We start from the raw sequence: 26,155 nt of genomic DNA, 5'->3' as shown, positions 1-26,155 counted from the left end.
TTAAGTTGTTATTTATTTTGAGAGAGAGAGAGAGAGAGAGAGAATCCCAAGCAGGCTCTGACCGTCAGCACACAGCTCAATGTGGGGCTCGAACCCACGAACTGTGAGTTTATGACCTGAGTGAAAATCAAGACTCAGATGCTTAACGGACTGAGCCACCCAGGTACCCCTAGCGTCAGACTCTTGATTTTGGTTCAGGTCATGATCTCATGGTTTGTGGGTTCGAGCCCCATGTGGAGCTCCATGCTGGCTATGGATCCTGCTTGAGATTCTCTCTCTCTGCCCCCACCCTCCCTCATGCACTCTCTCTCTAAAAAAAAAAAAAAAAAAAAAGAGACCCTTCTCTTCCAACAAACCCTTTAGTGGCACGTATTCCAAGGTGCGAGGTGGGGTCTTCCAGTGAACCCCCTGTTTAAACACACACAGGTACACACCTTCCCAGAAATCAGTTATGCATTAATTACAAGAATTAAAACTATATAATGAATAGGAAGCATAGAAGCAATACATAACTGAACTAAACGGATCCAGAACCAGGCCACACTTTGATGTGGCGTTTTGACGTTTCTCCTTCTATCTCATTTTTCCACATCGGGATTAAACCTCTTGAGGACTGTCAGGTCACTGAAGACATTAGCCCCACAGAAATCTCACGTTATGCACCATAGGACTTAGAACCATGTTGACTATTTTTAAATGGTTGTTTTGAAATTGTTCATCTTTCTGCCTCTCCCTTTATATCTTAAGAGTTGTGTTCCTAATATTTCTACCATATTGCTTAAAAGTAATGGACAAAAAAACAAAAAAAATCAGCATGGGCCTCCCTGTGCCCACTAGTGGGACAAAACATCTCTTTTTTGTAACTCTGTATCCATTGGTACCTTAGTTTCCCTTTATAGTCTGCAAAACATGAAGTACAAATTAGCTTTTGTTAATACATGAAATATCAGCCACTCCAGACATCCCATTTGATTTTAAATCGAAACACACAGGCAGGTAAGGGATGGTCATGTTTTTTTTGTTTTTTTTTTTTTTTAATTCTACTCACATAACAAGTACGGTCCTATTTACTTTTCTAATCTTTGAAAAAATCATTACCTTTACGTTTTAAAAAAACCATTTGAAATTTAGAGTGGTAACTTGATTCTCATTTCTTATGTTTGTTGCTTATATATAATGTGTAGACATAGTTTTAAAGACAGCAGACAGAAGGTAGAAAAATATGCCTAAAGAAAAGACCACACAGCTCAGAACAGCACCAAAAAAGCATTTAACTTTGGCTTTAGACTTGCTTTCTGAGTCTCATTAGATTATTTTCTGATCTAAAGAGATGCGGGGGACTCAGAGCATCACAAATATAATAGAAGAAGCCTTTCATGAAGGTGTGGTCTGCAAAAAGCTGGAAACTCTCTGGACTCCAGGCTCAGATCATCCCGGATACAATAACCTCTCATTTACAGACTTCTCCGTTAGTGTCTATTGGACTCTAGACACTATACCGAAAACGTTCAGAATAAGAATGTAGCCATGGCGGAACGTGCCCAATCAATGAGGCCTTAGGCATCCTCCAGCTGACGTTCTACCAGCTCTAAGTAAAGATGTTTGAGTCCCGAGGCCCCTGAGTCCAGGGCTCCCTGAGGCCGAGGAACAGGGCACCAGTGAAAGACAATTGGATCCTGACTCAGCAGACTGGAGTCTGAGTTTTGGGAGTATCACTGCTTACTAGCTGTGTCTCCACTCACAAAGCCCTTAACAGCTGATTGTGAATTAGCTGATCTATAAAATAATAGCGATATCTGTTCTGCCACCCCAAAGCTGTTTTATATATTGTATATATATACTGTTTTACATATATATATATATATATATACTGTATACATAAACTGTTTTATATTGAAAAAAGGGGAATATATAATGCAGTGCTTGTAAATTATATAATGCTGTAACTATTAGCAATTAAGTGGAAACCAGTATTTTCCAAAGGTAATGACCTGTTTGGTGCCTTAAAAATTATCTGCATTATGGTGCATTAGCAGAGATACTTTAATTCCAAGAAGAAGTAAATTTAATTTATAGACCAATCAACAAAAATCAAGTCAGAGCAGGAGACAAAAACAAAAACCTTAAAATAACTGGAAACTGTCTAAATTCAAAGCCACGTCTTGCTATTCTCATTAGCACATAAGAAAACTAAAACAAACAAGAACAACAATATAACTTTGCTTCTTGGGAGTTTCCGCAAAGGAGTAATTCAAGACAGGTCCTTTTTCTGGAGAGCAGAGGGCTTATGTTAAGAACTGATGTCAAGAAATGGAACTATTTCAATGGGACTATCTTTAGAATGTAATGCATATGCTTCTGTCCGCTGCAAATGGGTAGGATACAGTATAAATAAGGCTGTCTCCTGAGAGTTCAATGGCCTGATGAGCCAGAGTGATGGTAGCAGGAGTCTGGCTCCCAGGCCTGGGATGTGAGTATACTACTACTTACCAGCTTTACAACCTTGAGGAGATTTCTTAACATCTCAGTGTCCTGGTTACCTATTCTGTGGAAGTGCAGTGATCGCAGAAGATATTGTGAAAATTCAATGACAACGTCTGTCTAAGTTACTTTCCAGTGTAATAGCCAGTAAGGGGGAAGGACAGTGAGAGATGATCAATCCACTCACTAGTTAACGTACTCGTCAATATGCTAGAATGCTAGTCTACTGCACAGACTTAAGTCATGTCTCTTGAATAAAATCATTTAAAAAAATTTTTTTTAGTATTTATTTATTATTTTTTTTTTTAAATTTTTTTTTTTCAACGTTTTTATTTATTTTTGGGACAGAGAGAGACAGAGCATGAACGGGGGAGGGGCAGAGAGAGAGGGAGACACAGAATCGGAAACAGGCTCCAGGCTCTGAGCCATCAGCCCAGAGCCCGACGCAGGGCTCGAACTCACAGACCGCGAGATCGTGACCTGGCTGAAGTCGGACGCTCAACCGACTGCGCCACCCAGGCGCCCCAGTATTTATTTATTTTTGAGAGACAGAGAGAGAGACAAAGTACGAGTGGGGGAGGTGCAGAGAGAGAGAGGGAGACACAGAGTCTGAAGCAGGCTCCAGGCTCCGGGCCGTCAGCACAGAGCCGGACGTGGGGCTCAAACTCATGGACCGGACCATGAGATCATGACCTGAGCCGAAGTTGGACGCCTAACCGACAGAGCCACCCAGGCACCCCTGAATGAAATTATTTTTACGGGAATATTATAAAAGGAGATTCTAAGGCAAAGGAATGCGAAATTCAGAGAGGGGCCTTCCCACCCCTCTGCATCCTGACATCCAAGGACTCAGAGTATGCTTGATGTATTAATGCATTCTGCAGGTGTGTGGGGATGTTTGGTTCCACAACTAGGTGGCTCTAGAGGTCAGCAGTTTCTAGTCCTTTCCATAGCACTTCATGTTTTTCTTCTTATCACCCACTTTGTTTTCAGCTGCCAACTTTTACCAGCTTAGCATCCCTCTCCCCCTTCTAGCTAGCTGCTTTTATTGAAAATCAGATCATTGAACATGTAAAACAGAGTTAGAAATAAGCAGATTTTGAGAGAAGATGTGTCCAAGAAGTATATGGACTCAAGGAGCCCTATTTTGGCTAGCTTTAGATTTTTTTCCTTTTCTTTTTGCTTATCTCTTGATTGTTCTCTGTTTACAATAGGTGAAAAGTTGCCATAAAGCATTTATACAGAGAGTCCAGCATTTATACAGCTTGTAATCACACAGTTTGTAAAAGAAGCAAAGAAAATGGAAGGGTTATAGTCTTAAGTAATGTTACTTTGAATATAAAATTGGTCCTTGATGTATGTATCAGTTTCTAGAGTCTTGAAGTACAATCTCCCACAAGAATCACCTGTTTCTCTGAAGTATTTTGGTATTATCGTATGGCCAAAAAACTACCGTGGGTCAATCAAGAAAAGCACATTTAATGTTTTGTAGGGAAACGTCTGCTCAGACTCCACCAGCAGAGAGTCTAATTTATTAAGTAAGGGATGAGACTCAAACACTTGTGTTTTCCAAAAATGGTCCTAAGACACTCTGGAACCCCAATGCAGTTGATAAATTTCTGAAAGGCCAGAAGTAGAACAGTTAGGTCATACTGAAAATGCAGAGGATAAGCTTTAAAGAAATTTTCTTGGAACTTCTGCCAACAGACGCTCTGCCACTAACGGGATGTGTGAATCGGAGAGAGGAATTTCTGCAGCACCCAGTAATGATAGGGGGAAAACAATTTTTGTTGATCCCCAATTTGGAAGTCGGATCTGAGTTCTACTCGCGGTCTTGCTACCAAACAGATACAAACTCTTAGCAAGTGACCCTTGTCTCGGCCTGAGTTTTTTCTTGCGTAAAAAAACTGGAGTTTTAGTCACTTTGCAAACTACGAGGATGGCTGGAGTCAAAAAGTCCGAGAACAACAAGTGTTGGTGAGGATGTGGGGCCGTCGAGAGCCGGATACACTGATCGTGGGTGCAAATAGGTGGTTTGGGAAGTTGTCTGGGAGCTCCTCGAACGATGACCACACACGGAATCACCACATGGTGCAGCGGCTTCCTGCCTAGGTACAGACCCGAGAGAACTGAAAACCTACATCCTCACAACAACTTGTCCATGAATGTTCACAGCAGCCTTATTTGGAATCGCCAAAGAGCGGAAACAACTCAAGCCCATCAACTGATTAACGGACAAACGAAATGTGGCAATCTGCCCAATGGAATATTACTTGGCAATAAAGAAGGATATCCTGACTCATTCTCCAACTTGAACCTTGAAAACATGAGGTTAACCAAAAAAGCCAGTCACAAAGGACCACGGGTCGTATGACTGCACCTATAGGAAATGCCCAGAATACGCAAATCTGAAGCTACAAAATGTAGATTAGCAGTTGCCTGGGGCTGGGAGGGATGGGTGTGGGGAGTGATGGTTGAGCTGCGTAGGATTTCTTTTTTGGATTATGCAAATGTTCTCAAAATTGACTGTGGTGATAGATATACAATTCTATTAATATACTAAAAGCCACTGAACTGTACAGTTTAAATGGGCAGACTGTGTGACATGCAAATTATATCTAAAACAACTGCTACAAAACAGTAAAAAATCTAGAATTTTAATGCTAGCTACAGAAGATGCCCTTTAAATAAAGGCAAGTTAGCTCTTGGGCATCGTAGCTATTAAACATACTGATTTTTCTTTGTTGTTCTATTACTGATAGTGTCTTCATGCCCCAATGAGACATAGCTGAATGGAGAATCTAACTAACCTGGGATCCTATCTGGTCCAGCCCTCCATTCTCAAACTGGAAGCTTTAATCTTTAGATGATGCAATCTATAAAATGAAGGAGCAGATCTCGATTATTTTCTCAAACTCCTTCCATGCTACTCTTGTCTGTAAATCATGAGAAATCAAAATTTTACTTAAAAAAAAAAGTAACAATGTACTATTCTTTACTGACAAGCCTTACAAAATCTAGGCATTACTATTAGCTCAAGTTATAATCAGTTTTAATCAAACCTCGGATTTAACGAGAAGGTTCTCCTACCAAGTTATGAAGTCATGACGATAAAAAACCTCAAGTTACCTGTTCTGTTGTGATTACATCTTGACCCAAACCATGAAATCTTCAAAAAAGGCTTGTGTTCTCTGTTATGCTCAGGTGCTGAATACTTTGGGACTCATTTAAAGGAAGCATACCAACCAGTTTCTGCAGACGTCTGCGATCGCGCAAGACCTGGTGCTCACCTCCAGATGTCACTTCCCTTAGAAAACAAGGAGGACTTGATGACTTCCGGGGCCATCCAAGCGTAAGTGCCCGCGGCGCTCATTTTGGTAGTCCTGTACCATTCTCTCGCTAACCCAAAGTCTGTGATCTTCAACGTTTTATTGCAGATGTTGTCATGCTCTATCTTCTCGAGCAGCAAAACTTAAAAAAAAAAAGAAAAAAAAAAGAATCAAAGGAATTAAAGGTGTAGTATTTTCACATTCTTCTAATTTTCTGATCCCAATGTTTCTTTGGTATTGAAGATACAACCTTCACCGCAGTCGGAAGGTAAGTGAGAAATGGGCTTGTATTTTACCACCTTGCCTCACTTCCATCACCTATGTCATAGTTGCCTGCAGTGACAAGTTGTTTATTTTTTTAATCCACAGGCACAACACAGCTTAGCACTCTTTATGAATGTTTCCTTTTATGAGAAAGTAAATGATTTCTAGGGGCAAGAAACGTTTACTGAGGTATCACAGATAGGATCAGAAGTTTGTGAGAGTTCCGCCCCCCCAACCCCCCCCCTTAAGAAAAGAATACACTGTTTTCTTCCTAGAAGGTAGGTCCTGATCTAAAGGCAGAGCCTCTACTGAATGTTTTAAAAATTTTTTTAATGTTTTTATTTATTTTTGACACAGAGCATGGGGGGGGGGGGATGACAGAGAGAGAGGGAGACACAGAATTTGAAGCAGGCTCCAGGCTCCGAGCTGTCAGCACAGAGCCTGACCCGGGTCTCGAACTCACGGACCGCGAGATCATGACCTGAGCCGAAGTCGGACGCTCAACCGACTGAGCCACCCAGGTGCCCCATCTACTGAATGTATTAAAGAACACAGCAAACAGATGGACTGTCACCCTAAATCGTTACTAGCAAACACTATCTTATAGTAAATTTGCAAAATGCTTACAGGTTTTTAACTCCTAAAGATACTTGATGAACTGCGTTGCTTTACTAAAGCTCAAAATAGAGCAAAAAGTAAAAGCTTGAAATAAATATCATGCAGATGCTGCTTTTCCTAGCCCTCAGCCTCCTGTCAACATACAGAATGTACAGAGCAACTTCCAGGAGCTGAGGTCACTGCCAGAGTCGGCCCCTGGGCTCTCGTGTAACAGTAGCTAAAACAAACATGCTTCTCAGTCTCTCCCCACCTGCACCCCGAACACCCTGCCCTTTCAAGAACCTGGGGTTCTTCGCTCCCCCTGCTTGATTTCCCTCTGCCTATACCCATGCAGAAACGTTCCTGAGGTTTTCCATGTGACACTAATGTAGCTACTTACCCGGTTCCTCCTTCCCATCTGCTACAAGGGGAAGAGTTTAAACCTACTGTTTTTGCTAACTTATCTCATTCCTTAAAAACCTGCAATCTGCCTTGTAGCCCCAATGGTCTTTTTCCAAAGCACCCCCTCCACCACCCCCCCCCCTTCTCCAATTCCCCTGCCACCGAATTACAATCGTCCTAACTGGCCAGGATCATGCATCTACCAGCAGATTCCCCTTCCTAAAGTGTCACAGCATTCCTTTATTTTTAAACCTTCCACACACAAACTCCCAATATAGGCAACAACGTGGATGAATCTCAAAGCCATCACGCCAAGTGAAAGCAGTAGGACATGAAAGGTGGCATACTATGATTCCATTTGTATTCTGGAAAAGGGACAGAAATCAGATCCGTGCCTGCGGAGGCTGATGGCATAGGCTTCACTGCTAAGCTCCACGAGAGAACTTTTTGGGGTCATGCCAATTCTCTATCTTGGTGGTGGGGGTGGTCGTTGTTACGGGATGATACGTATTTGTCAACTCCTTCAGAGGGTGAGTTTTACTGTATGTAAGTTACAGGGTAGTAAACCTGCATTAAACAAAAAGCAAAAACCAAAAACCAACTCCCATGATTCCCAATGACTCAGAGGCAATGTCCACACTCCAACACATGGGCCCCCAGAGCTCTACCTCTGCACAGCAACCTACCTTTCAAACGACATCATCTTCCTCGGTATGTGTTTCCTCCACTTAAACTCCTCATCCAGCCCCCACAGGGTCCTCTTGGTGGAACCTTCCAAATACCTCTAAGCAAAGGAAAATTACTCCCCCACCCTTACTCACACGAACCTTGTGTTTCTATTACGGCCCTTATAAAACATAGGGTACTAGAAATATTTGTTTTCACCTCTGACTTCTCCACTTAGACTACTAGCTCTGAGAGAGCGAGTGTGTGAGTTAGAGAGTGAAAGAAAAGAGAGGGAGTGAGAGACAGAGAAAGTTGGTAGGGAGAAGAGGAAGAGGGGGACAGACACGCTCAATTCACATTCATGCTGTTATCTACACCGCGTCTGGTCTTCTTCAAGGCAGGTGCTTCACCGTTTACAGATGAACAAAACACGCACATTGTTACAGTTGCCCTTTGCAGGTGCCCTTCCTGCCGAACAGAAGTAACAACAAATAAGAGAGTCCCTAACAAGGGCTGAGTTTTCCCATACAGCTTGCACACATCCATTACTTCATTCAAGCCTCACAAAAATCCCAAGAGATGGGCCTTCATTATCAGAGGATAATTAGTGTTGAAAAAAAACCAAAGCAACAGAACGAATCCATTTAAACAGTAATCCAAATTTCAGAATAAACAGGGCATGGTGGGGGGGGGGACTGTTACTCAGGTTTTACCTTGAAAACCAAAATGAAAATAAGTCCATTTCATCTTTTTTTTAAAAAAAGGACATTTGTGTAACATTGTTGCAACCATGTGCTAGCTCTTAAAGGGATAAAAGTAAACAAGTATGTATGGAGGTCTTTTAGAATCAACTATCCAAACAACACTGGAGACCAGCATAAGACATTCTTCTTTTTTGATTTGTAGAACATGATCATAAAGAGGACCATTTTCCCAAACAGTTACAAGAACAATGAACGTCTGCCAAGTACCTTCTATTCGTCAGATTCATTTACGGGTATTTTAATCATAAAATCCACACCCGCAGTGCAATGGGTAGAATCTATTTATTATCCGTACTTTATAGATAAGGAGGCTGAGACACAGGTGTTGGGTAATCTGTCAGGTGGCTAAAGGAGCAGCAAAGCTCCAGCAGTCTGACCCAGAGAAACACACTCCTAACTACTAACCACATTGCTCAGATGACAGCTTTTATCAATTTTTCACAAGAGCTTCCTTTATCCTTTAGAATCTCTCTCCATTCAGGTGACCATTCTTTTCTTTCTGATTTCCTATCAGTGGCTAATGATCAACTGATCTCGGTGGAGGCGGTCTGGCGCAGTGAGGAAGAACGTGCACACTCCAGGACCAGACTGCTTGCTTTGGATTCTGCACTTTTGTTTCTTTGCCTGTCATGGGAATGGGGGCAGTAGGTACACCATAAGGTCGCAATAAGCAAGAGATGAGAACGTCAGATGCTAAGAACACTGGAACATAGCATTTTGTAAAGATCTCACACACACACACACACACATACACTTATCAATGGGTTTGAAAGTGTTTTTAGTAAGTTTTTCACAATCACCTTCATGGACTTCAGGGAACCTCGACTCTTTTTCAAGACTTGAAATTTCACTTTGCAGTGGATTTGCATTTTATCTGCATATCATCAAATGTTTACAAAATTAAACAGTCCTAAAAGTCAAAGAGTTCATGCAAATGGAGAGAGCCAACACTAGATTTATTTTTTTTTAAGGGCTTTTATTTTTGAGAGAGAGGAGGGGGGAGAGAGAGAGAGAGAGCAGGTGTGGGGGGGAGGGGTGGGGCGGGGCGAGGTTGGGGGCGGGGTAGACAGAGGATCCCAAGTGGGCTCCGCGCTGACAGCAGAGAGCCCGATGCGGGGCTCTAACTCATGAATCATGAGATCATGACCTGAAGGTGAGCAGCAAGACCAAAATTCTACCATTTTCCCTACTTTTAAATTCGATGTTGTACTATATAGTGAAGGATGGAAGGGTGGGGGAGAGACTCACTTCTGTTTGGAACGGCCTCTTATTCCTTCTGTCCATCTACACTGTACCTATTCTCAAGGTCCAGCTTCCAGAGGAAAATCTTCTAGAGCATCCTACAAGATAATGACCATTTCATCCTTCCAATCATCCATTATCCACATATCATGTTCTTCTGTCCATTATCTTTTCATCTGAGACTTATGGCCCTAACTTATGTGCAAAGCTACTGAATCCTAGGAAATGAATTTTATAGATTTCCCTTGTATCCCCCAATGTCACCTAACAAAGTACCCTCTACATTGAATGCTCAATGGACTAGCTGATATTAATGATAATTATCACCAGTGCTAATGCGAAGACAATTGCCTACCATTTACAGAGCCTCTCCTATGTAGAGTCAGTTCATCTCTACACTACTCTAGGGAGTGGGAATCATTATCCCGAGTGTACAGTCTAGAAATGTTATCCAAGAGCACGCGCCTACAACACAGAGCCAGATCTCAGGTTCTGTCTGTGGGCTACTTCCCCAGTGTTCTGTGAAAGCTTCTACTGAGAAAGCTACCGGTTGTAAGAAGGGGGAAAAACAACCAGAAATTTCATTTTGTAGACTGCTTAAGAGATGAGTTTTTTAATTTTCCTTCCTCCCACATCAGCTTAGGGTATATTTACTTCTCAGTCCTTATTCCCCACGAATATCAAGAAAAATAAATATCGGATCTCTTAAAACCCTAAATACTTCAACCACAGAAACAAACCAAAAACCAAGTTAGTCAGTTACTTTATCAGCAGTATTTCATTTTTCCGCTTCTAATACTACTAATTTCACTTTTAAACAATGGTTATTCTTAGCACCAAAAAGACCCCAAATTAATAATCAAAATGGCTTGCAGTTCTATAAAACATTGGCTTCTAAGACATTTTCACACATGTCTTCACTTTTACAAACATCCACATTGGAAGGCACAAGGGAGCACTGATGAAAACAGGCATAAAGATGATTGTACCTTCCCAGACCCCAGGAAGGCTTGGCAACCCTTGAGGATAACTGGAAACAGAAGAGTGAGAACCAAAACCAAAATATTTAGGGGCCACCGGGTGGCTCAGTCAGTTAAGCGTATGACTTCCACTCAGGTCAAGATCTCATAGTTTGTGGGTTCGAGCCCCCTATCGGGCTCTGTGCTGACAGCTCGGAGCCTGGAGCCTGCTTCGGATTCTCTGTCTCCCTTTCTCTCTGCCCCTCCCCAACTTGTTCTCTCTCTCTCTCTCTCTCTCTCTCAAAATTAAATAAAATGTCAAAAAAATTAAGTATTTAAAACTGATTGCGTTCTAAGTAAATCTCAGGGCTGAATGTGCCCTGAGCAGCCTCTGTAGTGAAGGTTTGAGGGCACCTCCCCCCACCCGGCCTCCAGTCCAAAATCTCCACGGGAGCTAAGTGCCTCCACACTTTGAACAGAAAACAAGTTAAAATAACATTCTGAATGTCAAACGTTTAGACTTCCATGAAAGGCCCATTGTTCTGGATTCTGTTTCAGAGGTGTGCAGCAGAATTCCTGAAATTCCTTATCTTTTGGGCAAAGTGACCGAAACCAAAAATAGCCAGTGTCCCGACAGGTGGACTCGGGCACCTGGCCAGGTTTCAGCCTAAGGCCTCAAGGTCGGCGGCCAGCTTCCGCTTCCTGCCATGCCCCGGGAAGGGTCTGGAGCACACCAGCCAGCCACCAGAAGAATGTACGGACCAGGCGGATAAATTTTGGCCCCAGAAATGGCAAATTCTTGTTAGTAACCTAGCGACGAGCGTTTGAGCCCCCTTTTGTGAGACTTGAGTGAAGATTTTTGACCCTTGTTAGCCCTGTTCGTGAACAATCAGCCTTTACAGCCTTGTACTTAGTCTACTTACTCGACCATGAGGCACTTGATTTTTTCCGGCTCCTTTGAAGTTTCACATTGCTATTTTCGGAATTATCGCATATAATGTATATTTTTTTAAAAGCAATTACACTGTATCCATTCCATTCTCTCACCACTTATGGGATTGCTGTGTCCAAATTCCATTTGAGCCAAATGGGGTAGTCTCAATTAATCTTTAACTAGAAATGCAGAATCAAAACAAAAGTCCTAAGAAAGAGAACAGGTTGACAAAAGCAAAGCGTGAAAGAATAGAGCATTAACACACATTGCTTCTGTCAGCCTAGGGAAGGGGACTGAGAATTTCAAGTCTGAAACCGACCATCTATGAGGGATTAAGTGATGACTTTCTAAGCTTACCACGTAGGACCACATCTGCACACATTTATTTCCATCTATTCCCCCACTGGCACCTTGTGGCCTCCCCCAACACACACACCACTCAGCCACTCCTAGATCTGCGGAGGCAAATCTAAAATTTCCCCCTGGCCTTCAAGCCCCCTCTGGACCTCATCTGAAATGACCTTTCCAGTTCTTCTGGTGCCCTCTAAAATGAACCCCGCATCCTAACAATTCTGGGCACTGGTGCCCACCTCTGGAAAACACAGCACAGCACCCTAGCACCTGCTGTACGGAATGCCCTCCCCTCCTCCCCTCCTCCCCTCCATAAAAACCACATGGGGCAGGCACCCCACTTTTTGCATAAGCATCAGGGCACCAGCACTGCCTTCCACTGGGAGACCACTTCCAAGTCTATAACCCTTTTGGAATCTCCAATTCCCTTCTCTAAAAAAAAAGAAAGAAAAAAAAAAGCACAACTCCCTCACTCTCCTCCTGCTCAGATCGCACAGGAGTCAGTAAGTAACCGCCTTTGGGTTCTTCCTGCAAGACCTCAGCTAGAAGTTTCTACTTTCTAGTGCCGCTCTCGTTACACTTAAGGTCTTCTCGTACTTGTCCCTCTCCTCTCTCTGATGATATTATAAGTGACTGGAGGGTAGAATTTACACCTGGTTTGCCTTATTTATTTATTTATTTACTTATGCTGCACAGCAACTGGCATTTTTATATGCTCAGTAGGTATTTGTTAAATGAACGGCTACCTAGTGTAAGGGGGGGGGGGAATGAATGTGAGGGAGATGAACTATTACAAGTTTTCTCACGTGAGGTCAGCTGCTACTGCAGAAAACCAAGTCAACCTCCACACTCCCAGAACAGTATTAGGAAAGGAAGACTGTTCTACAGAGAGTTACAACAGGACGGTTATTTGAATTCCTATCCGTCTGCAGCATTTGACACGGTTGATCGTCCTCCTCTGAAACGTGTTCTTCGCTGACCTCCGGCGCATCCCCCGCTCCCTGGGGCTCCCTTTCTTTGCCAGCCGCTCCTTTTTCTGGTTCCTGCTCATCTCCTCCCCGATCTCTAACTACTGCAGACCTCCAGGACTAGGGTCTTGGATCTGTGGTCCTTCTATCTACTCACTCCCCAGATAATTTCAGCCCACCTCAGGGCTTTAAATACCATTTCCATGCGGATGACTCCCAAGTATTTACCTCTGCCCTGGTTTCCCTTCGATCTGTTCTCAAAGCTGCAGCCAGTGAGGTCCTGTTACAAGGCGAGTCAGATCCCAGTTCTCAGTTGGAAACCCTCCAGGGTCATAGTAAAGTCGAAGGTCTTGGGAGACCTACACGACCCTGTCTCCACCCCCTCACGACCTACTGTTCTGCTCCAGTCCTCTCCTGCCACACTGGCCTCCTGCTTTAGGGATTTTGCAGGCTCTGTTCCCTCTGTGAGAGCATTCTTTTCCAGATGGCCCGTTTCCTCACTTTTTCAGGTTTTCCCGATAACCCACCTTTTCTGGAAGGCCTTCCCTACCCATCCAACCTAAAACTTCAACCTCTCACCTCAACAGATTCACCCTCTTCACACTGAGGTTTACCAACTCTCCAGCATGCTACATCCTTTATGATTTATTATTTAACATCGGCATTGTTTTACTGGAATGGAAGTTCCAGGAGTGGAGGAATGCGTTCCTGCTTTGCTCACTACTGAACACCAAGAGCCTCTCGGAGAGTTCCTGGCATAGAGTCCACAATCAATAAATAACTGCTGCATAAATGAGTGCGTTAGCTTACTGAATACAAGATGGACTTCTATGAAGAAGATGCAGATGTGGTCAGCAAAAATAGAGTTTCTCATTGCTCTGGTGCCCAATCCAAAAGCCACCGTACAACCCTTTTCCTGGACACATACGATACTCAGTTTGAATGAGAAAACTTCCTACATTTCATCGTGTGAAAATCTAGCTCAGTGTTTGTGTCACCGTGGTCTTTTCGCAAAGTAGGTGACAAAGCAAACGGAGGGAGGAATTCTTCCACCATATGCTACACTGACATATTAGTGAACAGAAAGTCACATATCTCATACTATTGGATGCAACATTTGCAGAAAAGCAGAAACCCAATGCGCTCCTTCAAATCACCTTACGCCAGGAAGAACTCAAACATTCCTACGTGCGGTCAAGACTCTCCCCCAGATGGCACGTGATTTGGTCTTTGGCCAATAGCTTAGAGAACTGGACTAGTGGTGAAACGGTTACAATAGCAACACAGTTCTTCGTGCCTCCTCCTTGACCCTCAACTTATCAACCCAAGTTACAAGCAGACCTGCCACAGCACGCAGATGGCAGCACCTGTACAGAGAACAAAGCTCCAGACTGTGTCCTCCTACTGCTGGCTCGTCCCAATCAAGCAAATTAGCCAAATCAAAAAGACCCTCCCCCCAACCAAGATGAATAAATACATGACTACACGATACTATATATCGCAGAATGACTAATAATGATGTTAAGGTTGTAGAAAACTTTTAGGCATCAAGGAGTTCACGCACAACAACTTTGGGAAGTATTTAAAGCACTCAAAGTGCTTCTAAGTAACATACAAAAACGAGTCTCCTCGCCAGCTTACACTTAGACTGTGTCTTACAGCTTACTTCCTCAATGCTTTGACATATGCCAGGAGTCAGCAAACTACACCCCATGGGCCAAGTCCAGCCCATGTAGACAGCCCAATGTCTACTTTGTAAATAAAGTTTTATTGGAACACAGCCACACTCATTTGTTTACATACTGTCTGTGGATGCTTTCAGCTACAACAGCAGAGTTGACCAACTACAACAGAGACCTTAAATATTTACTGTCTGGGGCTTCACAGGAAAAGTGTGCCGACCCCAGGAGTACACTATCTCGCTTTATCCTCACATCACCCTATTCAGGAAGTCAGTGCCCGTGAGCCCACAGTTGGTGAGCTGTGGAGTCAGGGTGCAGACCTCTGACACCACAGGGACACTATTTGTCACCCAACGTCAAAAGGCCAAATGCTTAAAGATATTCCTTTCCCCAGAGACACAAGCCCAGAAGAAGCCACCCAGACTCTCACCCGGTGTCCTCGATGACCAACCATCCAATTTCATCAGACAGTGAACTGGATTTCAGATGCAGTGTGTATTCATGGAAGAATTTATAGATCAACCCAGAAAACCACCAAGAAGGAACCCACAAATCTGGCCCTTTGAACAATTTCTGAACTTGGTGCCTCATTGAAATCATCCGGAAGCCTTTTAAAAAACATATTGCTGCATCAAAGGCCCAGATTGATTAATGAATGGACAGAGTTAAATTTGTGTTAAAGCAAGTTAGTAAAACATTAATGGCAGGAGAGTGTATGTGCTCGCTTAAAGTTCCTTCAATTGCGTATTTCAAGATGTTTGAAATAAAATGGTAGAAGAAAATTCATTGCTTGTTCCCGACTACGGTCAACTAAATCAGAACATCCAAACACGAGACAAGGGATTTTACTTTTTAAAAGCTCACGAGGAGCTTCTGATACCACATTTGGCGTACGAACAGCTGCTCCAGAGTGCCATTCGTTACCAACAGAACTGATCGTCTGGCCTAGAGGGTCTCAAAGTATGGTCCAGGGGCCCCTGGGCATCCTCACGGTGGCAAGAGATTGCAGAAGCCACAAAGTGGCTTCAAAAGCGTGAAACAATGCCGCTCTCCTTTCTCAATTTGTCTTGGAAAATAAGAGGTCCCTCCCCCGCATTAAAAATGCTTTATTAAAATGTAATGGGTCTGCTATTCTTCTATTATTAAATATTTTTTTAAAATTTAATGTTTATTTTTATTTTTTTTTTTTAATTTTTTTTTTCAACGTTTATTTATTTTTGGGACAGAGAGAGACAGAGCATGAACGGGGGAGGGGCAGAGAGAGAGGGAGACACAGAATCGGAAACAGGCTCCAGGCTCTGAGCCATCAGCCCAGAGCCTGACGCGGGGCTCGAACTCACAGACCGCGAGATCGTGACCTGGCTGAAGTCGGACGCTTAACCGACTGCGCCACCCAGGCGCCCCTAAAATTTAATGTTTATTTTTGAGAGACAGAGAGACAGAACACAAGCAGGGGAGAGGCAGAGGCAGAGGGAGACACAGAATCCAAAGCAGGCTGCAGGCTCCGAGCTGTCAGCACAGAACCCAACACGGGACCCGAACTTGCGAGTCATGAGATCATGACCTGAGCCGGAGTTGGACACCTAACCGACTGAGCCACCCAAGCGCCCCTATTATTAAATATTTTTAAGTTTATCATTTCAGGTTTCTAACTTGGTAAATATCAGTAGCTATAACCCACGTAAACAACAGCTCTTTGGGGTCCTGATGATAAACATTTGAGAACTGTTCATCCAGGCAGTAGATGGAGAAGATAAATGCTCAAGTTCTGGGATCAGAGGCTCTGGATTCAACAAGGGACCTTGACAAAGGCAAGTAAACCCTGGCTTCAGTTTCTTCACCTGTAAAATGGGGACAGTCAAAAGGTTGCTGTGAGGCATAAATGAGAAGCAGGTTTGGGCAGTGCCAGTACTTTGGATGCATTAGACAAATGTGAGCCATCGTTCCTATTACGGCCATTGCTTAGTTGGTTTTTTTGTTTTGTTTTTTAACGTTTATTCATTTTTGACAGAGAGAGAGAGAGAGAGAGAGAGAGAGAGAGAGAATGGAGAATGAGCGGGGGAGGGGCAGAGAGACAGGAAGACACAGAATCTGAAGCAGGCTCCAGGCTCTGAGCTGTCAGCACAGAGCCCGACGCAGGGCTCAAACTCACGAACTCTGAGATCACGACTTGAGCCGAAGTCGGACGCCTAACCAACTGAGCCACTGAGATGCCCCAGGGCCATTGCTTAGTTAAAGCACTTGAGACGAAGCAGCATTTGAGATGATTTTAAAATTTTTTAACATTTATTCATTTTTGAGAGACAGAGCATAAGTGGAGAAGGGCAGAGAGGAAGGAAGACACAGAATCTGAAGCAGGCTCCAGGCTGCAGCACAGAGCCTGATGTGGGGCTCGAACCCACGGATCAGGAGATCATGACCTAAGCTGAAGTCAGATGCTTAACTGACTAAGCCACCCAGGCGCCCCAAGAGAGATGAATTTAAAAAAAAATTTTTTTTTAACATTTATTCATTTTTGAGAGACAGAGAGAGACAGAGCACGAGTGGGGGAGGAGCAGAGAGACAGAGGGAGACACAGAATCCGAAGCAGGCTCCAGGCTCTGAGCTGTTAGCACAGTCTCACTGACCGCGAGATCATGACTTCAGCTGAAGTCAGACACCCAAATGACTGAGCCACCCAGGCACCCCGAGATGAATTTTTAAAAATAACTAAATTCATACTGATTGGAGGTCAACTGTAAAAATCTGCTTCAGGCTCCCAAATAAAACCAGCACAGTTCTGCCAGCCTGTGTAGGAACCCTTGCTCTGCCCCCTGACATTCCTTACTGAGGTGTTTCACCTTTTGGGAGCTCCTCAGGGCTGGGGAGGGTTTGGGGACAGTCACTGATACTTGGAATGAAAATCATCAGCCTGGCATGGTAAATCTGGTCACTATTTCCTAACTCTAGTGAATCAGAGAGACAAAATGCTCTCAACTAACTCACCAAATAAACAGCGATTATAAAAACTAGGCTCCGGTCATAAATGATAAACAATTTACGTCAAACCAGTGTCTAAGTATTTTAATTTTTACTGCCCTGCTGATAAGCTAGGATAGGACAGTCATAAAGCAAATTATCCCAGGCTCGTGTTTCTTTTTTCCGTACAAATGTTAACCTTTCAGCCGACCAGACCACGTTCTTCCTGAAAACCTTTAATGGCTGCCTCTTGTTAGTCTATACATGTTAGTATGGCATTCAAGGCCCTCACTCACTGCTGGCCACGTGCTGAATGCCTGTTTCCTTCCCACGAAACTCCTTGACTGCCCTTCATTCTAGCTGCACCTGACTACCCTTGGTTACCTAAAAATGTCCTTTGTTTTCATGCCAGTTTTTCCACAAACGCCTTTGATGAGTAAAAGAAACATCAAACAGATTTCCTCCCCAGGACTCTGTCTGCATCCAAGAGAGGAATTCAGCAGACCATATCAGAAATCTAGAAATTCAGCCTCAATGAGGTTGTACAACTTGCCCAAGGTCACACGGCTCCTAAATGACAACACTGATAATCGAACCCAGGTCTGACGGAGGTGGAAGGCAATGCTCCCGCCAGTAGCTACGCTGTCCTGGAGAAGTTCAACCCTTGCGTGCAAACAGGGCTTTCAGACACCTTCTGAAATGGATGGAGTGGTCTTCCCTTCTCTTCTTTCCTTCACTAGGCTTTGATCCACTTGACAACAACTACAAGCATGATCGGATCAGATGCGTAGAGTGGAGTCAGCCTGCATGATCCAGAACCAAATAACTGACACCCCCCCCCCAACCCTAACAGCTATAAAAAAATGAGTGCTGGCCTAGTTGTTTTTTTTTATTAAAAAAAATTTTTTTTTAACGTTTATTCATTTTTGAGAGACAAAGAAAGACAGCATGAGCGGGGAAGGGGCAGAGAGAGGGAGACACAGAATCCAAAAGCAGGCTCCAGGCTCGTTGCTGACAGCACAGAGCCCGACATGGGGCTTGAACTCACGAATTGTGAGATCATGATGTGAGCCGGAGTCGGATGCTCAACCGACTGAGCCACCCAGGCACCCCATGGCCTAGTTATTTTTAATATGCAAGTCTGAAAATGGTAGGGGAAGATGTGGGGACCCTTCATCATTGCTATTCTTCTAAAAATATATCCTTTACCTGTTTTTTTTTTGTTTGTTTCAGAATGAGATTAGCCCTTGCCACCATTGGGGTATCTGTACTCATCTTCCTGCGCCCCTTGGAGTAGAAGGAGGCTGTGGCATGAAGCTACACGTCTGGAATAAAAGAACAGACGAGAGAAGGAAGAAGATGTGTGTCTTTTAACTGATAATAGCGTAATTAATAGCTCCTCCAAATCACTCTGATGAGCTATTTAGGCACCTTATCTGGAGATGACAGTTCCTATAATTTTCTCAAATAGTTCCTTTATTTACACCGTACTACTAATAAGAAAAACTAAAAAAAAAAAAAAAGAAAGAAAAGAAAAAAATTCCTTTTGTAGTTCGTTTTAGGGAGAGCTCTAAATTGCATTTGGTAATAAATCTAAGTATGTCCACTTATTGATTGTAAATGCCACTGTAGATAATATATGTAATAATGACTCCCCAGAAGGCTAAAAAAAAAAAAATCAGGATAAAAAAAATCGCTGAAAAGTATAAAAGCAAGTAGCTACCAAAATTTGTGGCTCAGTTTCTCACGAGATATTTGTTTTCTGCTAAGAGCACCACCACCACAACTCGGTAAGCAGCATTAAAAAACGAACCGACAGACATAAATTATGCCACATAATCTTGTCTTCAATCCTGAATCACGCCAGAATAAACAAAACACAGACTCAATCCTAATAATTCAAACAATCCTCAGTAATTCGCATACTGTACTAGTTTGTCTCCACTCCTCCTTGGTAACTTCCCTGAAAACGACTTCCATTGGGTGAAACCAATGCCTTCTTTGGCAGAAGCAACCTCAACAGCCTCTGCGTAGGCCAATTTCAAGTCCATTCTCCACAGCAGCGAGAGTCATCCTGCAAACACACCATCGGATCCCACCACTCCTCGGCACAGAATGCTTCCAGGCTCCAGACAGTCAGCACTCAGAGCGGAACCCCCCGCAATGGGTCACGGCCACAAGCCCCACCATGCCTACCCCTGCTCCACCCTCGGCCTCAGCCTCCCGGTCTTCCCTCCTCTCCCTGGGAAGGGAGGCTCAGGGCTGCTTCAATCTCCCTTTGCCCGGATCTTTGCTTGACTCATGCTTCCTCCTCACCCACGTCTCTGTGTCACTCCTCAGAGTGGCTTCCCTGGACCACCTGTCTGACTGACACCCTCCCCCTCGGCCCCATCACTGTCTGCTATCACCATGCTTAATTCTCGTGACCGTACTCACTCACATTTGCCACTGCATGGCTACCGTCTTTCTTTCTTGCTAGGCTGCGTCCTATGCCAGCAGGGATATTGTCATCGGGTTTGCCACTGTGTCCCTAGGGCCCAGTAGTGACTGGGGAAGGGGAGGGGGAGGGCTCAAGGTTTATTGAATAAACGCTCAATGATTTTTCTCCCTTCTCTGCATGGGTGGAAAACTGGCCAAGTTCATAGAAACCCCATGTTGCCTCATACTGTTCTCTAGTTGTTGCATACAGACTTGGCAAGGCATTTTCTACACGCTTTGCACCCCAGGAGTGACAGGGCCTAGCATGTTTTAACAACATAAATGATGCTTAAAACGTGCTAAATTTGGCTCAACTTTAAATCTTTGGCTGTTAGAAAAGGAACAAAGCAGTTGATTCCAACACAACACAGCTATGATTTCAACATAAACTCCACCTCAAATATATGATAAAACTTAAAAAGACCAATGAGAAAAGAGGAAAGAAAAAATACCAAACAAAAGCCATATCTTCCTATGACAAATTTAAACATTTGTTTTAAACAATAATTTCAACTAACTTGGTTCCAGGTAGTTTTACACTGGCTCTTTGTAGGCTCCAGAATGAAGATAAAATTCAATATTGATTTTTAAAACCTTGTTTACATTATCATTAACTCACTACCACCATTAGCAAATAACCAATAAATTCAAACAAAACACACTGTAATAGAATTTCACGTTTGAGAACACTCAAACGTCTGGACAAGAAGTTATGGCTTCAGGGGTGCCTGGGTGGCTCAGTCAGTTAAACTCTTGGTTTTGGCTCAAGTCATGATCTCGTAATTTGTGAGTTCGAGCCCCGCACTGGGCTCCATGCTGATAGTACAGAACCTGCTTGGGATTCTCTCTCTCTCTCTCTCTCTCTCTCTCTCTCTCTCTCTCTCTCTCCCCCCCCCCCCTACCCTGCTTGTGCTCATGCTCTTTCTCTTTCAAAGTAAATAAACTTAAAAAAAAAAAAAAGTTATGGCTTCACAGATCACAAGAGAATTCCCAAAGTATCTGCATTTATTCATTGAATAAATAAGACCAGAAAGTGAGGATAAGGCAATGTGCTAGGCACTGTGATTTGCACATTTTGGGACCTATTAAAAATATCCACATTATAGTAATTTAAAAACTATAGCAATGGTCCTACTGTAACAAGTACTTGGCTAGGCTAACGACCAAGCCAATCACATCTTTTTCAAAGTACAACAATTTAAAGCAAAGACAGCCTTGCCTGACAGTTACAGAAATTAAAATGCTCCAGGAAGTTCGGCAATTTATTCTGAGAGTGAAAATGCTTTCAAAAACTAAGTTGCAGCATATAACCACGTCCAAATGATACATCCACTCCTGTGCGGGAGTCTAAGTGCCGCTGTCCAAGTTTCCTGCTGTCATTAAAAACCACTTAACCATGTTATTATTCCAGGGTCATGTTATTTCTTTTTACTACTTAATAGTATTAGCTCTATGAAAGATTTTAATTCATATAAAAAGGTTGGTGATTGGAACATGGATTATTCTCCCCATCTATGCTTTGACAAATACTAGCAAATGTACTCTACCTTTATGAACAGATTCATGAAGTCCTCAAGCATCATCACCATCCAACAAGACAAGACAAAGTAAGCATAATGCAAAGTAATAGTTACAGGCCCTTTACTTTTTTGATCTAAGGATCAACCTAACCCAAACTGTTTGCCTGCGTTGGTAACTGATGCCCTGCAACAGGGTACGTAAGCCTGTAGAATGGCAGGTTCCACGTGTATCACAGAACTGCAGCAAATGCCCAGGCAGAGCAAGCAATGATGTTCTTTTTTGCTGTCCTTAAAACACCAGGTTTTGCAGAAAATAACCAGCAGATAAGGACTTGCAGGACATCACCGAGGAGAGAACTTATGGAACCCACAGACTGTGCACACACACCTTGTTCTGTGGCAGCAGGTTAGACCTATCTATCCTTCAAGGAAAGCATATTCCAGGAAATAAGCACCAACTGGTAGTGAACGCTGTCAGGTTTGAAGCATTTACAAAAGTAAGTACATTGAAAATTGTGCTGTCTTTACTGTAACATGTAGTCCAAAAGTAAATAATCCTAGGTCCTCCATGTGACCTCTGTCCAAACTCAGAACACAAGACCACTGCCATTTTTCTATGCCATATCTTGTTTGAATTTGCTTCTGACACTTGAGTAGTTGCAAACTAGATTATAAGAGTATAATTTGTATCAGGGGTTGGCAGGAGTTCTAAAGAAAAAAAAAACAAAACAACTAAAACAAACTATCCAATGCTTGCCTGCAGGTACCAACACTTTAAATAGTCTGATTCCCATAATGAAAGTCGGATATTCGTCATTTTCAAGTAACTTTCAGTGCGGAAGAATTCTGAATAGGAAAAAGAATCCACACACACATGAAACAAATACATCATTTCTTCCTGTCACTCTTTTTTCTGCAGACTTGGGGAAGGACAATGTTTCCGTTGGGGTGAGCGCCTGTCCCAGCAGGTTTTACCAGGTTGAAAGGCAGGCGGCTGCGGTAGGCCAATGCCAGTTCTGGCTGTATCTTTAATCTTTCACAGGATTTCATCCCATCCTAAGAATACGAAAGGATCTTCAATGCTGAAGAACCAAGTTTCAACAGCGACCCCATTCCCAGCTTTATAAGGTGAAATTTCACAGGATTCGGGTGTAGCCCATTTGTCAGTTCTCTATGGACAGCTAGAAAAATCCATCTTGATTTATAAACAAAGTAAAGGACACAGGCCAGGTCTTCAAGATTTCAAGTACGTGTGCAAGGACAACGCGCTTGCTGGTAGCCTAAACGTGCATGATGGCACAAACCGGTGTTTATTTTCTGGAGACCTGTCATCAACACTCAAGCTACCAAACCAATGATAAAATCCCACTTCCTGTGCAGAGACGTCTGAACGAAAATCTTTGGAAATTGTCAAAGGACACGAAGCCATATTCAAAGTGGTACAGAGCAACTTCAATTCAGCACTCGTAAAGCGGAAGGAAAGGAGGAGTTTGATGAAGCCGACAAGGAGGGCCATGGGTTCCCCAGGTTATGAGGCCCCGGTTTGCAGTTCCATAAAATGAGCCACTTATTGTACCTCAAGGCCAAACGGCACCGTGGGGTTTCCAGGAGATCCAGCTATTTAACAACTGTTTAGTCATCAAGCAAGACAGAGCTGCCTTTTTAAAAAAGGCACCCAAAAGCAACAGAAGGAAGTCAAGGTGAGTGCGTCACCTGCCCCAAAGCAAGTAACCAAGGTCTAGCGGGATCTCTGGGCCCAGAAAGGCCTGCTCAGGAGGCGCTGCTGGAGCCTCCTTCCACCTGGTTCTACGCCCGGGGGCCCGCCCAGGGCTGGCACGCGCGGTGGGCTCCGCCGAGCAAGGCTGCGTCTCCCGCCCCCCTCCCCGCCCACCACCTCCCCGGCCCACTTACTGTTGCTGGACTTGAGGTCCCGGTGCAGGATGGACACGACGGCCTCCTCGTGCAGGTAGAGCATGCCCCGCGCGATCTGCACAGCCCAGTTGACCAGCACGTGCGGGGGGATGCGGCGCGCGCGGCGCGCACCGGGCGCGCGCGGGTCCGGGGCGGCGTTGGCTGCGGCCAGCGCGCGGTTGAGCGCTCCGCCGCGGGCGAACTCGAGCACCAGGCAGAGGTGCGGCTGCTGCAGGCACACGCCGCGCAGCTCGATGATGTTGGGGTGCCGCAGCATGGCGAAGAGCCTCGCCTCCCGCCGCACGCTCTCGGCCGCCGCCGCCGCGTCCTGCTCCGGGTCGCGCCGCGCCGCCTTCACCGCCACCTCCTGGCCCTGCCAGGTGGCGCGGTACACCTGCCCGAAGCCGCCGGCGCCGATGAGCTCCTTGAGCTCCAGCCGCTCGAAGTCGATGTGCACCGGCGAGCCGGGCCGCGGCGGCGGCGGCGGCGGCGGCGCGGGGCTGGCGGCCGGGCGGCACGGCGCCACGTAGTTGGCGGGGAAGATGCCCAGGCGCCGCTGCACCTGGCCGGCCCACCAGCCCTCGTCGCCCGACACGGAGGCGTCCTGGGACAGCACCTCCACCAGCTGGCCGCGCCGCAGGCTCAGCTCGTCCTCGCCGCGCGCCTCGTAGTCGTACAGAGCGGCCCACAGCCCCGCTCCCGCCGCGGCCGGGGCGGAGGCCGAGCCGCCGGAGGAGGCGGACGACGACGACGCGGAGCCGGCGGGGGCGCCCCAGGCCGGGGACACCGGCCTGTCAGCCGCGCCCTCGGAGCCCGGCAAGGCCATGGGGGGCGGCCGGGAGGGCGACGGCGGAGCGGGGCGACGGGCTCAGCCTCCGGGGCGGCTGGGGGCGCGCATGGTCCGGCAAGGAGGGGGGGTCGGGACGCGGGGGTTCACGGGCCCACCACCCGTAGGCCCCGGCGTCGGTCCCCGTCCCGCCTGGGTCGCCCGTGCTGCTGCAGCGGTCCCCGCGGTGGCGGGCGCTGTAGCACCATGGTGGCGCGCTGGGCCTGCGGCGGGCCTGTGGCAGGCTGGGCCTAGCCGCGGCCTGGGCCCGCCCCTCCGGGCCCGCCCCGCCCCGCCCCGCCCCGCCGGGCCCCGCCCACCGCGCTGGCCCGCCACGCCCCCTCGCGGCCCGCCCAGACCCCGGGTCCGGGGCCGCCCCCGCCGCTGACGCTCGGGGGCTTGGGTGCGCCGCGCCCACTTGGCCCGGGAGGCGGAGCCGGCAGTGGGTGCACGAGGTTTTCCAGAAAAGTCAAGCCAAGGGTAAGGCTTCGGGGAGGCCACAATTCTCCAAAAAGCAGTGCAGCGGCTGAGGAGGATCCGGGGCGCTGGGGCGTGACGCGAGGGACTAGGTCGCAGTTCTGGGAGAGTCACGGTGCATCTCAGAACAGGTCGCAGAACAAATCCGTATCAGCCTTGCCGTATCAGTTCCCGGGCTGCGAGCGTTGGAAATCCACCGCCCAGCCCAGAACTAACCAGATTACGGATCCCCCGCGCAGTGAGCTGCAGGTCGTAGAGGCCCCGAAGCTCGTTCTTCTTGACAGATAATCCCGCGTTTGCCTTTCTTTACTGGTCCCTCGAGTGGGAAAGAACCCCCTGTCCCCTGTGAACCCACAGGTTCGGGTTTAGGAAGCGTTGGCCAGACATATTCCCAGAAAAGGCGAATAGAGCGAGGGAGTCTGTGCCCAGAGCTCCAGCCTTCACTGCTGTGCTGACTGTTCATTCACAGGTGTTTACTGGCGCTTCGCTCGGGACGAACTCTGTACAGAAACGTTCTGGGAAGCAGGGCCTCTCCACCCTTACCCGTTCCCTCTGTGCAGGAAAGGGTAAGCTCATAAGAGATGGAAAGTGAAGCTTTTATGTCTGAGGGCAGGGAGCATGTCAAGGCTAGCGATAAGGAGGAACTTTGAGATTTTCCTGTATGAACATACTTTTTTCTCTGTCATTTTTTCATTATTTAAGAAAATCATCTTCGAGAGTTTACTGGGTCAGAAGGGCTGTGGAAAGGAATAAAATGACGAGTTCTCATGAAATGGTCTGCCACTGTGAGACATAGCCTGCCTTCTCTCCCTGCCCAGGCTCACAGAGACTCCCTTCTCTGCCCCATTACCCTTGCACCCCACCCCACCCCTGTTCTACCCCCCTTTTACAGTTTCTGTCCTGATGGTGACAGGCCTAGACAGATGTGGGTCTCCTGTCTCTATTGATGGAGATGTGGGAAGAAGTCTTCCAGGTGTCAATATTTATCATTTAATGATTAACGAGCACTTACTCTGTCTAAGGCCCTATGCTAAAGACTGGAAGTTACAAAGCCCCTTCGCTAGAGAATGATAAGGGAATAAAGAAAGTTCCACAAGAGAAGAATAAACCAGTTGTCCTGGGCTCAAGGTGAAGAAGCACTTCCTGTTGCCTGGAGTCACTGGGGAATGCCTTGTGGTGTGTTATTTGAGCTGACTATGGCTGGGATTAACAGCAAAGAGGAACAAGGACATCTCAGGCCATGTGCACATAAACAAGAGAGAACAAATAAATACTGCGCTCAGGGCGCTGCTAGAGGTCAAGAGGTTACTATGGCAAGCGACGAGACTAGAAAGAAGAAAGCCCAA

The 26,155-nt window shown here is 45.6% G+C and overlaps 1 protein-coding gene across 2 annotated transcripts in view; it reads right to left on the bottom strand.

Moving 5' to 3' along the window:
* Positions 1-24,332, bottom strand: part of MAP3K21 (mitogen-activated protein kinase kinase kinase 21) — a 63,655-nt gene extending 39,323 nt beyond the window's left edge. For both annotated transcript variants that reach the window (XM_030334896.1, XM_030334897.1), the window contains exons 1-2: positions 23,507-24,332; positions 5,772-5,952 (exon numbers count right to left, since the gene is read on the bottom strand). In XM_030334896.1, the coding sequence (XP_030190756.1) occupies positions 5,772-5,952; positions 23,507-24,332 (1,007 nt within the window). The remainder of the gene's footprint in view (positions 1-5,771; positions 5,953-23,506) is intronic.
* Between the last annotated feature and the right edge of the window lie 1,823 nt (positions 24,333-26,155).

This window comes from Lynx canadensis, chromosome D2 (genome assembly GCF_007474595.2).
Source record: "Lynx canadensis isolate LIC74 chromosome D2, mLynCan4.pri.v2, whole genome shotgun sequence".
Lineage (NCBI taxonomy): Eukaryota > Metazoa > Chordata > Mammalia > Carnivora > Felidae > Lynx > Lynx canadensis.
The sequence above is the reverse complement of the archived record's forward strand: the minus strand, read 5'-3'. Positions and strand labels throughout refer to the sequence as shown.